General features: G+C 37.3%; 4 protein-coding genes across 11 annotated transcripts in view; 2 read left to right on the top strand and 2 right to left on the bottom strand.

The window, feature by feature from the left end:
- mv (lysosomal-trafficking regulator mauve) overlaps window positions 1–4967 on the bottom strand; it is a 21719-nt gene extending 16752 nt beyond the window's left edge. The window contains exons 1-3 of one of the 7 annotated variants that reach the window (XM_085483834.1): window positions 3477–4966; window positions 1139–3390; window positions 77–447 (exon numbers count right to left, since the gene is read on the bottom strand). In XM_085483834.1, coding sequence (XP_085339960.1) covers window positions 77–83 — 7 coding nt within the window. In that variant the 5' untranslated portion in view covers window positions 84–447; window positions 1139–3390; window positions 3477–4966. Of the gene's footprint in view, window positions 1–76; window positions 3391–3476 lie in introns of all 7 variants that reach the window. The other 6 variants (XM_085483835.1, XM_085483833.1, XM_085483836.1 and 3 more) reach the window with 6 other exon arrangements.
- Window positions 3508–7889, top strand: GABPI (zinc finger DHHC-type palmitoyltransferase GABPI). 2 transcript variants are annotated; one of them, XM_029303607.2, is made up of 3 exons: window positions 3508–4680; window positions 4771–4947; window positions 7662–7889. In XM_029303607.2, exons 1-3 carry the CDS (start codon window positions 4148–4150, stop codon window positions 7708–7710), a joined length of 759 nt encoding a protein of 252 aa, XP_029159440.1. In that variant the 5' UTR covers window positions 3508–4147; the 3' UTR covers window positions 7711–7889. The 2 variants fall into 2 exon arrangements, with proteins under 2 accessions (XP_029159440.1, XP_029159439.1); XM_029303606.2 differs by lacking the exon at window positions 7662–7889 and adding an exon at window positions 5314–7065 and having other exon boundaries at window positions 3521–4680.
- LOC114931522 (PR domain zinc finger protein 10) lies at window positions 5541–15498 on the top strand. Its single transcript, XM_029303605.2, has 12 exons — window positions 5541–5599; window positions 10113–10326; window positions 10397–10787; window positions 10871–11221; window positions 11323–11655; window positions 11720–11914; window positions 11990–12505; window positions 12578–12842; window positions 12918–13059; window positions 13147–13335; window positions 13432–13623; window positions 13711–15498. Exons 1-12 carry the CDS (start codon window positions 5568–5570, stop codon window positions 13987–13989), a joined length of 3099 nt encoding a protein of 1032 aa, XP_029159438.2. The 5' UTR covers window positions 5541–5567; the 3' UTR covers window positions 13990–15498.
- LOC114931526 (uncharacterized) lies at window positions 5864–9336 on the bottom strand. Its single transcript, XM_029303610.2, has 5 exons — window positions 8937–9336; window positions 8544–8730; window positions 7668–8440; window positions 7072–7270; window positions 5864–6804 (listed from the first exon to the last, which is right to left on the bottom strand). Exons 1-5 carry the CDS (start codon window positions 9140–9142, stop codon window positions 6160–6162), a joined length of 2010 nt encoding a protein of 669 aa, XP_029159443.2. The 5' UTR covers window positions 9143–9336; the 3' UTR covers window positions 5864–6159.

The following is a 15498-nucleotide window of genomic DNA, read 5'->3' as shown; positions in this document are numbered from 1 at the left end:
CAGAACATATCGTGATGCAACATTGTAACGCATTCTAGAATTTAATCCTCAGTATCGTATTTATCGAACAACTTACATAACATCCCCACGTATTCCCCGCGATTAATCACTTGCAGCTTTTCGCGGGAAGCTCGAAAGCTTCACGAGGCACAAAGTGACGAAAAGTAGCAGTAATCTTGGCTTCATAGACTCTGGAATAACATCACTGTTGTCGCTACTAGCATTGCCAAGAAACTCACCACCACCATCGCTTATTACCACTACCCATTCTACAGCGACACGAGCCACATGAGAAGTCATCACTACAAACACGACCCAGACACGACCTGGTCTATCACTATCAAAGGGTTCTTATCAGCCAACTTGCTCTCGTACTAACGATGTTGACTCGTTATCATTTCTCAGAACATGTGACAATCTCCTCGTAAATTCGATCAAGCGACGAGTCTGAAAAGTCAAAGCCACTCCTCTCTGATAAATTTTTCTCCTTGATTCAGGTCCGCGCTAAACATCGTATCTCGTTGCTTCAATCGATAAGATTGAACTTATTTGTTTTATGAAATAGAAAGTGATATGAATAATAGAAGAAAAGATAATTCGAGCGCTATATTAAGAACAATAAGTTTCCTTCAAACCGCTATTCAATATTTATTCACGTGTAGAAATTTTGAAAAATAAATCTTAAACATCTTTATTGAAGAGTAATAATCACGATTTTTTTGTGACACAATATTATAGTTCAACACTAAAAACGCGCGACTTTTTCAGGCAAATTGATACTGTTATAAAATAAATGTTGCAGAGTACACTTTAAGAAAAGATAAAGTGAGCATGAATAAATGATTCATAATTATGCCTTCCTTGCAATCTTATTAACTATATACAGAAGATATAAGACTCGAACTTTGGTTCTTTGACAAAATAAGAATTTGTAATTATAGACTAAGCATCAGAAGTTATTATTCATGATTTTGTTATTTATCAGCTTTTTTTAAAAAAGTTGGAAGAAAAATTTCTTATTTGTAACTGCTAAAACTATTGTTGAAAAAGAGCTGTTTTTACACTATTTGAATCCTTTATTCAGAAACACTTTATTTGGCTTATATCGCTAATATGTAGATGCAATAATGAAATTTACTTGATGAAAATCAGCGCTAAATTACTCGTCGATGTAGCCCTAACACGATCCGCGCGCGTCGACGAACAAGTGTAAACTCTTCCTGTTTCTCATACAACTCCGTGTCTTCGGCTCGAATCTCCTCAGCTTGGGGTGACGTCGTCGTACTAACTATCTACAACGAGGAAGGGGAAATCCACAGTCGAGCCTCCTCATGTGTCTCCAATCGGTTTTCCTCCACGACGAAAAAGTTGTCAACTGCACAACGTTAGTCCCTCTCCGACCTATCGAGAAATAAGAATGCTATGTAAATATATGATACACAGACGATAACAGACAATTGCTCTCAAAAAGACAGTAATAATACACTTAATCATTTGGGATATAATGGCTCGTTAATCGCGATAAACCTTGATAATGAACAATGTCTCTCATACCGGAAGGTATTGAACAGAAGAATCGATGATAAAAAAAGATAAATTTTTATATCATCGTATTTATCTCGACTAAAGAGCCAAACGCGATGTTACTGCGTCAGATTAGGATAAGAAAATTTGGAAACTAAGGAATTTGAATCCTATGGTTGGGATCTCAGAAATTCCCCTTGTTCCTTCTCCTAACATCCCCTGTAAAGAAATAGACGAGAAAAATATTGGTCCGAAAGTAAATAATTTTTATCATCAATTATTTACTGAATATATTAAATAAAGTTGAAAATAATTAATCTTCACTCAGTTTCTCGTCAATATGATGATTAATCATGATAAATTAAAACATTCCCCCTTCTAGTTTTATTGTATCATCGAAATAGGAGAAGCTGAATTGATTATATAATCCTCTCTTTTTCTCTCTTCCTCTCTCTCTCTCTCTCTCTTCAGTATATTATCTAGCATATAATTTTATGAATACGCTCTTGTGGGGCTTCATTATCGCAAATTATATTTTTCATAGCTATATATAATATTAGCCTTTTTTTAAAGACACAATGCAGGCGGAGATGCAACCCTCTTCCTCTTGCAATGTTCAACAATCTCTGTAAGTGCAAACAATAATGCGATAATCATGGACATGTGTGAACAATCGAGAATAGTTCAGTGGACAACAGCCGGACGTGATTGTCGATCAATCTTTTAACTTTTAACTCATACAGTTGGTCGATTATTATGGTGACTGATTATCTTAATGGAATTGTACGCTCAGTCGTGCTTTAATTAGTCCCTCGTCCCTCGACAGTGCGATAATATAATTATAAAGACGCACACAATTTTTCAATGTCGATCTAAGTGAAATAAAATTATCACGGGGCCGGGTGATAAGTCATTTCTCTGGAAGAAGGAAGATTGTCGCCTCTTGGTGATTTATGAGAATTTAGAGATAATGAAACATATATCAGTTGTTTGGCTTCATTAAACGGAGTATAATTCCTTGGTACGTTTGATCTTCGAATCGGCATCTCGATGTAAAAAAAATAAATAAACAAATCTTACTATCTTCATCGCAGATTTCCAACGTTTTATTACGAATAAAAATGATGTTCGATCAATATTTTCGCAGCATTAAATGCAAAAATAAGCTCTCATACAAATTATACTAATTCTAATACAATTTAGTCGTGTTGACAAGCCTTTTCTCGCATTCTATAATTATTTTATCATTAACGCGAATTTTTTCACGATGAAACGTGCGACACCGATAAACAGCGAATCGCTGACGACGATAACGGCTGACCTTCTCGTTGCTCTCATCACAAAGTTGATAATAATTAAGAGAACACATCTATTACTCGTATTATTTTTCTTTTTTTTTTATGTGCTCGCCACGTCGAGAGACGTATTTTTTTCAACTTACGTCACATTCTCGTCTCGGTCGAATCCTCATTTCTCGAGCTTAACTTTCAAAGATTCGTTCATATCTTTTTCACTTTGTTTTCATTCCTCGATATCGTAAATAAAGCTCAAACGAGTGCCGGTTCCATATTTTAAATACAAGAATGCGAGAAGTGCAGCTAAAATCAACACATATATATCTTACATTTGCTTAATTTTTTTCTACTTAATCTTACTGTTTTTATACTTTCAAAATGTCAATATTGTATATATATGTATAATATATATAATTATATGTACGGCAAATATTGAGAAAAAGTGAAATACCTCAGCTTTGTGATCTTTGCATACAGATGATTGAGAAATTAAAAAATCAGGAAGATCAAGGGATCAAGAGATAACCTATTCAGCTTCTCTCATTCTCTCGTTTCTTTTTCCCGCCACATTCTAAAACATTACATTGTATACATATATCTCAATCAATGTGCGAAAAAACAGAGAGAGAATAATGTATATATAATTAATTAACAAACCTATATATATGCAAAATTCAATCCCAAGTATATTTTTTTTTTTCAAGACTACGCTTTCTCTGTATTTTTTCCACGAGACCGACCTGTCAGTCGCCGATTACGTGACGTACCTCTACCTCGTGCGGTGTAACGTTACTCACGTCAAATCACAGCTGATTGTCAGTGACGTTACAATAACACCGACTCCATCCCTCCATATCGCTCTTCCAAAAAATAACGGCCCCTTGTGCAAAATTCAAAAGTCTTCATCCTTCGAGCTGCTGTTCGGAAATCTTACCCCCTGAAGCAAAACAATTTTCAATCGACCAATCAGGACGAAGGGACGGAAGATTCCTTCGTCCTGATTGATCGATCCGAAGCTACTCTCGACGAGTAAAATTTCCGAGCGCACTTCGACGTCGCGTTCATTTGATCGAGGATTTAAACGGGGTTGGAATTACGCGCTAGCTTGCGGTTATCAGTTGGAGCAAGTATTTTTCCAGAGGACGGAGTAAAACGATGAATACGTAGCGCCGCGAATTTTCTAATCGTCACTTTATGTCGGGTAACTCGAGTAACTCGAAGAGAAACGTCACGTCAAGGGCCGGTTTAACCTAACCTCGGAATAAGCGCCGCGTCTCGCGGGTATATGTCAGTGTCGTGAACAAGGATCGTCCCGTCGATGACGCAGCATGACCGTCTGGGAGAGGCTGCGTAATCCGTGCGGCTGGCGCGCGGGCGCGAAACAGATCTCCGTGGACGCGATGCTGCCGCTGCTGGTAGTGCCGACCCTGGCGGTGATCGCCGCCCAGACCGTCCTCTGCACGACCCTCGTGTTCCTGGCCACGCCGGTCCTCGTTTACTACCTGCACCACAACTTCCTCAGGTTCCTGCTGCGCACCAAGTTCTTCCTCATGTGGACGATCACCAGCGTGCTGATGCTGATGCTGGTGTTCGAGATGAGCGTCGTGCCGCTCCTGGAGATCCTCCCCGAGGAGAATCTCCTGTTTATGGTCTGCGTGGTCGGTGGCATATGGTGCGGCTACAAGGCCAAGCTGAACGCGGATCACGCGGCCCAGGAAGGCGCCGTCAACGTGCAGGGTCTGGAATTGGGTGAGGGCAGCGGAGAACTCTGCGTCACTTGCAGGAGAAGAGCACCGCCCAAAGCTTATCACTGCCGCTTGTGCCAGATCTGTATACTTAATAGGGAATATCATTGTAAATGGTACGTAGCATCTCTTGAACTTTGTTTGGAATTGTGTAACCGATCCCCTTAGAATCTTTTGTCATTGGCTGTTTCTTCGTGTTTTTCCAGGTTGGACTGCTGTATAGGCTCTAACAATCTCAGATGGTACTTAGGTTGTTTATTCTTTTCTGCCATCGCTTTCATCTACGGTTCCAATTTGACTATGACCAGTGTCTGTCATCCGTTTATACTCATTGGAACCATTCTGCTACCAGATGACTGCAGCGATGTGTATCATCAGTTAGAGTATGTATTACTTTACTAACTGTATGCTTTAATATACATTTATAATGTTAAAACACGCCTCTCTTGCAATTATTCCATGATAAAATGAAAAGTAAACATTTATATTACAAATACAAGAATTGTGATTAGATATAACTGATACAGAGACTTTTGGCGAAGTAAACTGGAAAGATACAGGAGCTCTATAAAGTTTAATAATCTTAAGATAATGATAATTGTCGAGTCTGCAAGAATCAGTACCATAAATACAGCAGTATCTCTTATTTGCTTTTCGATACATAAAAATTTGACAGATAACTTGTCGCACAACTGTTCGCTTATGCTATCCGAGTCGGCCAATATGTAATAATGTGCATATTGTTTTAGCATCGCCCTTTGCTTCGTCTCCGCTCTCTACAGCCTCCTCGTCGGCCTAGTGCTTTTTTGTTATCTCGTATACCACCTATGGCTGCTTTCCCTTGGCACAACGTCGAATGAACGACGATTAGATGCCGGAAGTCAGTACGATCATGGAATGTTAAAGAATGTATCTCGATTATTTTGCTGCAAAACTTAGAAGTATTTGTAAAAGCATCACGTCACTGGAATGTATTTTGCACAGTGTATGTATTATACTCTGTATGAAGAATATAATTCAACAAACTAAAGAAAGGTAAGGCCAAAAAATTTCTCACGGCGCTAAGTCATACGTCAATATTGATACATTCATGTAAAATAGAGGATAGGAATATATTCATATCGGTTTAATCGCACATTTCATCTATTTAATATATTCTAATATTTATATGTTCGCGACAATTCATAACTAATGAGAAGTGCAATATGTACGTTCCTGTTAACATTGTACATGTAAGTTCATGTTTGACATATCACGAAGCACCAATTCTCATGAGACATCATTATTCTTAATGTATCATTGTGCATACCATTTGTATATTTATTGTAACTGTGATAAAGTGGCCATTGTATAAGTAATGTAATGAATTATACATATACTAATCGATTACGATGGATACTGAACTAAGTCCAAAGTAAAAAAAAGGATCTAAATACAAATGTAGAGTATAACAATTTACATTTTATTCTGTATAAAAAAATGCTTTATCTTAGGTGTAGTTAGAAGAATAAGGCTTACTCTCTATACCTCATTCTGATACGAGGCCAACGATTGTCGTACAGTATTAAGTCTATGTTATCTTTAAATTCGTTACTTTAGTCTTCTAATATGACGCCTCTTTGTCTAGGATCGAAGTCCGGAATTACTTCTTGCACTATTTCCCGCCACGTATTTTTTATTCGTTCACTTTCCAAAATATCTGGCACTATCCTTGGATATCTTTTCCACATGTTGAAGTATCTTGCTTTCAATCTTTCCTCATAATGTTCCAATGCTAAACGTTCAGTTTTCAATCGCTCTGCCTTATATTCCATAGTTCTTATCTTCCACAGTTTGAAGCATTTATTTTGTAATCTCATGTCGGAAAAGTCCTTAGCCACTTGCTCTTTTCGTCTCTCCTCTCTCGCCATTTCCTTCCAATCTTGCAACGCGTACCACAATAAATTTCTGTTGTACAATGATACAGCTAATTCAATTTTAATTTGACTTTGCCGTTCTGTTTCCATCTTCCATCTCACGAATGCTTTTTTCAGTAAACATCGTTTGTAGTGGTCCTCAGCTTTATTTATGTAATTATTCTTGATTTCAACGAGTGCGATGAACGGTTCCATTATGTATCGTCGTAGCAAATGCTTGCGATAAAATTCTTCCACCATGGCATTCAGTCTCTTGCATCTTTCCATTTCGCACATTCGTTGCTGCTCCCGTTCCTCGCGAATTCTCTTGGCTTCGCGCAAGGCCTGAGGACAACAAAATCTTAAATTAAATGCGGGTATATTTCTAAAATGTATAAGCGAAAACGAAGTACTTTGTAAAATATACAAAATATTATATATCAATATATAAAGTAGCATATTATATAATATATAGCATTTAGAAAAGCGCGTGTCCCTCGCGTACAGGGATATAATTTTGTCTGCGAGGTAAAAACTGTGCGAGAGCTAAATAAGTGTATACGATATACCTAGTACGATATTAATATACTTTGACCTCTCATATTATCTGACCTCTTGTTGCGATCTTCTCCTCTCTTGCTCCTCTTCTCTTCTGGCGGCTTCTACTTTCCTCTTCTCGTCCTCCAGTTTCTTCAGCCGTGCTTCTTCACGCAATTTTATTCTGTTTCTCCTCGCTTCCGCTCGCGCTTCCATCCTCGCTAGAAATCTAGGTGGACTTGGTACCCGTACAGGCGCCGTTAAAGACTTGTCCCTGTTTTAATAAAAAAAAAATGTAAATGTCGAAGTGTATGGTTGTTTAATTTGCGTGTATCGCAGTAAATTTAGCTTACTGTGATATAAATAATTGAACTCGAACGTATTTTTTAAAAATATCTTTAAGATTCCACTTTACAAGCCATTGAAAATTTGTAATCAATCATGGATTCACTTCAATATTGCTTGCAATAATAGCTTATAGAGAGGAAGTATCAGTATCTTTATACTTCAACATAAGGAAACATTGTACATCTTACATATAAAATGTTAATTTAAAGAGATGCAATTTATAAGAATCAGGAATTTATGATTAATTGTGTGATTATATTTTTTGAGATAAAGAATTTCTAGACATATCTTAAATTGTGTGAAATTTACAATTACAGGACTACCTGTAGCCTGCTTGTCTCATCAGTTGTATCAGAGTTCTCCTAGTCTGCTGACCGCAATGCGTCAAGGTCTCCTTGGCTGCGTTCACCGTCTCTTCGCCGGCTCTGGTTATCTCCTCTTGCACTTGCTTCAACTTCAGTTCCTCGATGATCTTGCTCTGCTCGGCCAATTTCATTCTCTGCTTGTGGATGATCTCTTTCTGAGCGTTTAGTCGACTTTGCGCTGGCGACTCGATGACGAATGGCCTGGCAGGAGTCTTCTTCCTCATCTCGGAGTCCCTCGCATTCGGAAGAAATCTTTTGGACTCTGCTCTCTGGTACTTGGTCAATTCCTTTTGCGTTTCCGTGATGGTGTCGATAAGGACCTCGATTTTACGAACGTCGGAATTTTCCGCCTCGCGTTCTCGCCGAGTCTTCACCTTCTCAACGTGCGCCCTCCATACACGGATGCATGATTTTAAGTTTCTTCGAGATGTGATACTCTGAATATTCATCTTGATCTCACGAAGACGTTGCTTGTTCCGTGCGTTCTCACGAAGAGCCTCGAAGCATGATCTCAGAACGTTTAATCGATGCTCCTCCGATTCGTAGCTTGGTTTATCCTTGATAGTGACCCTGATGTTGCCGAAAGATTTCCCCTCGATCTTATTTATCGAAGATTGCTTGGATTTTTTCGATTCAACAGAAGAAACTTCCACGAATGCTTGTTTGATTTTCTTTTGAACGATGCTCTTTCGCTCCTCTGTTTTGCTTCTTTTTTCATTAATAAAGGCTCTCTATAAATTTTTTTATATCGAATGATTAAACATATTTAAAATAAAATTAGAACAAATTAAATTATAATTCGTCTGTTAATTTATCGATGAGAAAGCTTTTTACCTTAACTCTACTAGGTGTTCTCCAAAAGTTTTCGTCATTCGAACTAACTAGATTTTTTCTGCTGCATGGTCCATAAAATTTTGGACGAGACTTTTGCAAGTCTTCCTCAAATTTGCGTAATTCCTTTTCCATGAAAGCCTGTTCTTTCTTTAATTGCAATTCCCTCATTTCATCTTTGGTTAATAATCTGCAACGAGCACATTCATTAATATTCATTTGATTTATTTTAGGCAATTTTATAATTATTATAACGATATCAATAAATTAGGCGATTAATACTTACATAATTTTATTTATCTATTTAATAATAAAATTAAATAAGAAATAAACTCATTAGAAAAACAATTAGAAAATATATTTATAAATTACAATATATTAAATTGGGGGACATACTTTCGAGCTTCTGCTAATATAAAGGATTTTGTTTGAAAACTGTTGAAATTTTCACGAAATATTCGATGCCTCGCGTCCATAATTAAATTTGGATCTGGAAAAGCTTTCTTCTCATCCTCCAGCATTCGACGTTTCTCAGATGGTTTGAAAATCGTCATCTTCATCATCTCGTCCATTATTTTATTTACTTCGTCAAATTGCACCATGTTCGTCAAATGGTCTTCAACGACTATTAATATAATATTTTATATTAATATTTATATTGTATCGTGCGTATCTACATCGATCAATTCATATCGTGAACTGTGCTAGCGTCTTGTTTATGCGTGTCTGTTTCTGTTGTTAAGGTAAGTTTCACTTCCCCAACCCCAAGTCAATGTCCCAATCCCATTCATGATGAGTTGACGATAGTGAAAACAAGGGTAGAAGTAGAAGAGTTGGGGAAGAATAAAACGCTATCGCGAATATTAGTCTGCATGATATATTATTATATTTTCGTCGAATAATTTAAATTGTTTTTTGTTATAAATAATATATTCAAATGTGTTATATATGTAATAGAATGTTGTAATTTTGTGTTTTAACTTCTTAATAAAAAAAAAGTACATGAACAAGTCAATATAAATTATATTAACTTTTTAGTTATTCAATAATTTGTAATTGCAATACATTATGTGTTTTTTTATGTTTTCTATTTTATACAAATTGGAAATAATTTATTCTATATTTTGTGTGTCTATACATATGTATATTTTCATTTATTAATTAATATTAGTAATAAAATAACATACATTATAATAAAATAACGATAGAATTTAGAAAAATGTCGTAATTCGAGTTTCAAAATTTCCCGCTATTTGAACGATAGTCAATTGCGATTCGAGATTGACATCATCGATTGTTGACGGGCCAGTGCTGCTGCAGCAGCAGGTGCATCGCGGAGTAGTGAGGTGCATCGACTTCGAAACCTGTATATTGAGGCTGATAAGAGGTCTTCTCGTTTTAAATCAACGAGGATTCGTTCGAACACCTGTTTCTGTTTCTCGCGCGATGATCTTGTCCCTCCCTCGCGTCAATGTCAAAACCTCGAGAATTACGTGTGATAATTAAGGCAATTTGTTGTCCTAGTTTGTCAATCTCTCTCATACAATTGTGTCGAATGTCACTCTGATCTAGGCACGGGCGACAAAATATCAGACTTCTCTGGTGCGATACAAGGCGTAAAATGGATCCAAGGGGCCCTCCTGAGGGGGCCCCTGCCGAGTCTTTCGAGATATCCAGCATCGACAAAGGGGCTGACACCTCGGTGAATTGGCCTATTGATCACGTTTTTGCTTCATCCTTGTGCGAGCAACCGAAAAAACTCAACAACAGGCTTTTATTTTTGACAGTGAGTAATTTTTAATAATGAGTGACAGTGTCAACATGATACTGGTCCTAAATCATTGTTCTGTTACCAGGTAGAATATGTGGAGGATCAATCCCGCCTATTTCCCACATACGAGCAGATTTCCCTCTCTCCAAGGGCAGCTTCACCTCTGTCTGAGTTTGAACATCGAGTCAGTCCGCTTGATCCAAACATGAGTTCTACCGCTAGGTACTCTCCTACACCAGTTCAGCTACCTTCCTCTCCTTTCCATAACTCTGTTGTTGTGCTTCAAGGTCCTTCCTCTCCCTTAATATCCCAGCCTGAGCCAAATATACGAGCAAGTATTAATTACGTAACTCAACTGACCCATCCGATCGATGCTCAAGTTGTACCACAAACAGACGCTACTGCAGACTTTGTTGGCAATGGGAATGAAGAGGGACTGGTGTCGAGTGTTAGCAGTGAATTGATTTTAATGCAAGGTAATAAATAATTTATTTATAAAATAAAATAGCCGTTGGATTCTTTCATAGCTATTTGTCATTATTGTATAACTTACTTTCAGAAACTACACCTGAATTGGAATCTTCAGCAACTCCCTTAATGCTGACAGGAATACCGGGTACAGACTTCACTCTGACTAGAGATTTCTTGGTCATGCAGGATGATCAAATAAATGTTATCAACACATTTAAAAATCAAAATATGGAGATAGAAAGCAGTCATGTTGCTTTACCATCTGTAATAGAAGATGCAAACAAAGAAAATAACAATCTTATACCAGAATGTGATAAAGAAATTCAACAAATTACTAAGAATATATCTCCCAATATATCACCCAACGAAAAGAAAAAACCAATTGAGAAGAAAGATGTAAGGAGATCAAAACGGCATATAACAGATAAAAAGAATTTATGTAAGTATCACACAAATTATTTAAAATTATTCTGAATATACATGTATTAATAGATACTTTATTTTTTTATTTATAATTTTTATTTATATCCATTTTTTCAGGGTGCGACGAATTTGACAATAATTGCACCAAAGATGACAGTTGTAATTTAAATGATGTATGCACAATCGCAGATCAACCTGTACCATCGCGTGCTGTAGCAACACTGCCAGGATCATATCTTTCGTTAAACAAGTTATCTACTTCACAAACTACAGTGGATGGTAGCGTAACCTATGGAGTCTTTGCAAAACGTTATATTCGAAGGCGCACGCAATTTGGACCTATAGAAGGTCTATTGTGCGTTTACGATGGCTCGCCGTTCAACGATGCTTTACCACTACTCTATGAAAGTGAAAGTGGTGATACATTTCAAGTAGATGTTTCGAACGAAAGTAAGTAATGATCTATAGCATTTGTTGATAAGATATTAAATTTTTATATTTTTTTTTTTTTTAGATACTTCAAACTGGATGCGTTTTGTGCGGCCTGCCCTAACATACAAGGAGCAAAATTTAATTATTTGCCAGCAAAAGGATGGAATAGTATTTCTGACTAATAGAAACATTTCGCCAAAGGAGGAATTAAAGGCAGGCCCTAGTACAGATTATGCTACTCGCAGAAATTTACCAATACTTAAACCAGATGATAAAGGTATACAAAGTAGTGAATTTAGGAATATTAGATCATATTCTGTAATATTAACCAATACCATTTTTTTTATTACAGAAATTTCTAATCAAGTTTCCATATGGCCACGTTTGGATGGCAATTCTTACAACAATCGACGTGTAAAAATGTTTCGTGGCAGAAACTTGAAAGAAAAAGAAAACTCGCGGCAGAACAACAAATGCAACAAGGAATGGAAATGTTCTATGTGTAATCTGATTTTCAGGAAACCGTCTCTGCTTAATTTACACACAATTGTTCATTCTTCCACCGACATCAAAATTGAAAATCAAACGTCAGTGTGCCCACAATGTGGACTGAAATTCCAAAAGCAAAGTGAGTTGGTGAATCACGTATCTCAACATGGGCGATCGGCACTACCTAAAGCAAAGAGATTAACTCCTCTAAGTACATACAAGTGTTCAATGTGTTATAAACGTTTTGCTACAAAGATACGATTACAACAGCACTGCTTGGCGCATGGTGCTGAGGACCAAAAACCACTGCCATGCAGCATCTGCTTGAAACGATTTATGAATAACTCTGCATTATCTGGTCATCTGAAAACGCATAAAGGTAATAAATTATTTGATATTTAAATAAGTCAATTAATACAAGTTTTTATTTTATAACGATACAAATTTGCAGAAAATAAGCAGGTCTTTGAGTGTCCAATGTGTAGGCAGTTATTTCGCCAAGGTACAATGCTGAAGGATCATGTTGAGACACATAGAAATCAAGATGGTATATTCAGCTGCCCCCACTGCCAGCGAACATTCATCAAGTATTCAGTTATTCGCAAACACATTCGAGCACATCATTGTGAAAGAAAGCACAAATGTCAACATTGTGCAAAACGTTTCCCAACAGTCGACAAACTGCGAATGCATTTATTGAAACATTCCGATCACAGGTACAATTTCTACAATTCTTTTTAAAACATTAATTATATTAACAGGATTAATAAAAATCTGATTAATTTGCACAGAGAATTTCATTGTGCCAACTGTGGTAAGCAATTCAAAAGAAAAGACAAATTAAAGGAGCACATGACTAAAATACATCACTCTCAAACAGTTAATGGAGAACAAATGACACAGAACAATCAAGCGAAGAAATTTGTGCCAAAGGTATTTATCGAAGTAAAAATGCGATAATGTTTGTATATTTTGCTTCATTATATTTATATGTTGTACAATGTTTTGTTTGATTGCTAGGTAAATCCAAACGACTACAATCGCTTCATTTACAAATGTCATCTATGTTTGGTGGGTTTCAAGCGAAGGGGAATGCTGGTGAATCATCTAGCAAAACGACATCCCGACGTTGCACCGGAATCCGTACCAGAATTGAACCTACCTATTTTGCGGCAAACTAGAGACTATTACTGCCAGTATTGTGACAAGGTAAGTCGTGCAATAAATTCGTATTTTTTCGTGTGTAAAAATAAAATTATCGTATTTTTCATATATCTTTTATATATCGTGTATTTTTCTGTTAAGGTTTATAAAAGTAGCAGTAAGCGTAAGGCGCATATTATGAAGAACCATCCGGGTGCGGCCTTACCACCTAGTAACCGACAAAAGGAATCAGAATTCTCAGGACTGCCAAATCCGAGCTTCAGCCAAACAGTAGGCAGTATCACGACTAGTCCTCAAGGTTGCCAGTGGTGTCATAAACAGTATGCCAGCAAGGTAAGTTTCTTTTATATAAGATTTAATTGTATATTTGTTAATTGATAAAATTGAGAACAAATTAAAATATATAAATTATAATGCTAGGCTAAACTCTTACAACATCAACGCAAGAAGCATGCTCATTTAATGGAGCCGGCGGATCAAATACCACGATCGCGGAACCGGCCACCTCAAAATCAAAATCAACCACCCGCGTTGAACGATAATAACTTTGTGATATCCGATTACATCCAAGGATGCGATGTAAACGAGGATTTTCTCAAACAAAAGATAATCAAAATCACGAACGACGTTGATCTGATAGGCAACGGTGGTCTGGAGATAGTTGGCCAACAGTTTGTGCGTATGCGCGACATACGTTGAGGAGAAGCACGGCATCCTCGATACGGAGGATGAGCATCGCCAATTTATCGAGATATGAATCTCGCGATCTTTGTATGCAGCCGAGGCAGGCTGTTTTTTTGCCGCTGTCCCCAAATCGGGATCGATGTTGCCCGATGATAAAGCGGCGTGGCATGTCGCCCAAAAATATTTTGGGCTTTGTCGGCGTCGGTGCGAAACACTCGACGCTGTTTTGTTGGTTGTATGTTGGTCGGTTGACGTTAACGACTGTAACCGATGATAAATAGCAGATTTGTTGGAAAGAGCACGCAGTTTTAAGAATACCGAGCCTCTCGGGAAAAAAACTGCTTAAAACGTCTGAAAACCAGTGAGGCTCGAGTGTACTTGCAACGGAAAACATTGTAGTCTCACAAAATTGTTGAGATTTCTTCTTGAAATATTAAGAATACCATAAAGAAAAAAGAGAAAAAAGGTAGAACAAGTCCTGGTACTATCGACACATCCTTTACGCTAGGCCTGGTAGTTTTACTTTTAAAATCTTATACCAAGCTTATAAAATCCGATGTCATTCGAGTGTGAATTAGATGGACCAAATTTAAGCGTCAAGTTTAAGAAAACGATGTTTAAGCCCGGCTTAAATTTGGCAACGGATGAGATCACTCAAGATCTTAGATCAGTGTGATTTCTTCCGTACGATGGTAATTGTGCGAGTTAATATTAAACAAAAATCATTGTTCGCGACGTATTTGGCTTCATTAACGGCGAGCGATTGTCTTTAGATTACGTGAAAGCTTGCAAATCTTTGCAAGAAATCGTCCATTTCACTTTTACTCTTTCTCTTTCTCTCTCTCGTAATTCCAAGATCGTCGTAAACGCTTACGTCCACGTTCTCATTTTAGAATAATGTACAAGTAAAACACGCGCCTTTAGATCTCTTCACCAGAACCATAATATTTTCACGTAATCATCTCGTAATCGCCAATCTCATCCACATATGAATCTAGCATCTCACAGCTGAGAGCCTGTTTGAGAATGACGAACCGGCTCGAAATGTCTGGTTTAAATCAACGCACGGTACTGTAGTTACGTAGCCAAAGAAAACCTTCGTCCTCGTGATTTTACGAGCAACAGAAGTAACGTACGTGTATTTTAAGCTGTGTATACCTGGCCACGCGTTACGCACACGTAAGCACACCACAGGAATTTCCAAACGATTGTTCCAGATTGTGTATTCCGCAACGTCTGAGTTCGGATAATTGTGTCTTTCTCATTAACCCTGTGGTAAACCTATCTGATGATTGATGTATGTCGTAAGTAAATAAAAGCCGCACGAACAATTTTCACACTCGGAAAAATTTATCGATGAGAAACGACGACATTGAATTTATTTTACACACGATATATACACACGACATACATTATCGCAATTACAAAGAGACAGAAGATTGCATGTTTGTCGATGTTGTTGAGTACATGGAGGACTGTACTGTAAACATGACTTAAATAAAGTTATTCGATGAACGATACAAA

Source organism: Nylanderia fulva, unplaced genomic scaffold (assembly GCF_048542155.1).
Source record: "Nylanderia fulva isolate GAGA-0341 unplaced genomic scaffold, ASM4854215v1 Scaffold27, whole genome shotgun sequence".
Lineage (NCBI taxonomy): Eukaryota > Metazoa > Arthropoda > Insecta > Hymenoptera > Formicidae > Nylanderia > Nylanderia fulva.
This window is presented reverse-complemented; position numbering and strand designations above follow the sequence as displayed.

What these genes read in the sequence shown, in the direction of transcription:
- GABPI (XM_029303606.2), top strand. Translation starts at nt 4,148, where the DNA reads ATGACCGTCTGGGAGAGGCTGCGTAATCCGTGCGGCTGGCGCGCGGGC. An exon ending in AGGGAATATCATTGTAAATG is followed by an intron (nt 4,681 to 4,770) that starts GTACGTAGCATC and finishes GTGTTTTTCCAG; the next exon opens with GTTGGACTGCTGTATAGGCT. An exon ending in GATGTGTATCATCAGTTAGA is followed by an intron (nt 4,948 to 5,313) that starts GTATGTATTACT and finishes ATATTGTTTTAG; the next exon opens with CATCGCCCTTTGCTTCGTCT.
- LOC114931522 (XM_029303605.2), top strand. Translation starts at nt 5,568, where the DNA reads ATGAAGAATATAATTCAACAAACTAAAGAAAG. An exon ending in TCATCTGAAAACGCATAAAG is followed by an intron (nt 12,506 to 12,577) that starts GTAATAAATTAT and finishes ACAAATTTGCAG; the next exon opens with AAAATAAGCAGGTCTTTGAG. An exon ending in CGAAGAAATTTGTGCCAAAG is followed by an intron (nt 13,060 to 13,146) that starts GTATTTATCGAA and finishes TTTGATTGCTAG; the next exon opens with GTAAATCCAAACGACTACAA.
- LOC114931526 (XM_029303610.2), bottom strand. Translation starts at nt 9,142, where the DNA reads ATGGTGCAATTTGACGAAGTAAATAAAATAATGGACGAGATGATGAAG. An exon ending in ATGAGACAAGCAGGCTACAG is followed by an intron (nt 7,271 to 7,667) that starts GTAGTCCTGTAA and finishes TTATTAAAACAG; the next exon opens with GGACAAGTCTTTAACGGCGC. An exon ending in GGAGAAGATCGCAACAAGAG is followed by an intron (nt 6,805 to 7,071) that starts GTCAGATAATAT and finishes TGTTGTCCTCAG; the next exon opens with GCCTTGCGCGAAGCCAAGAG.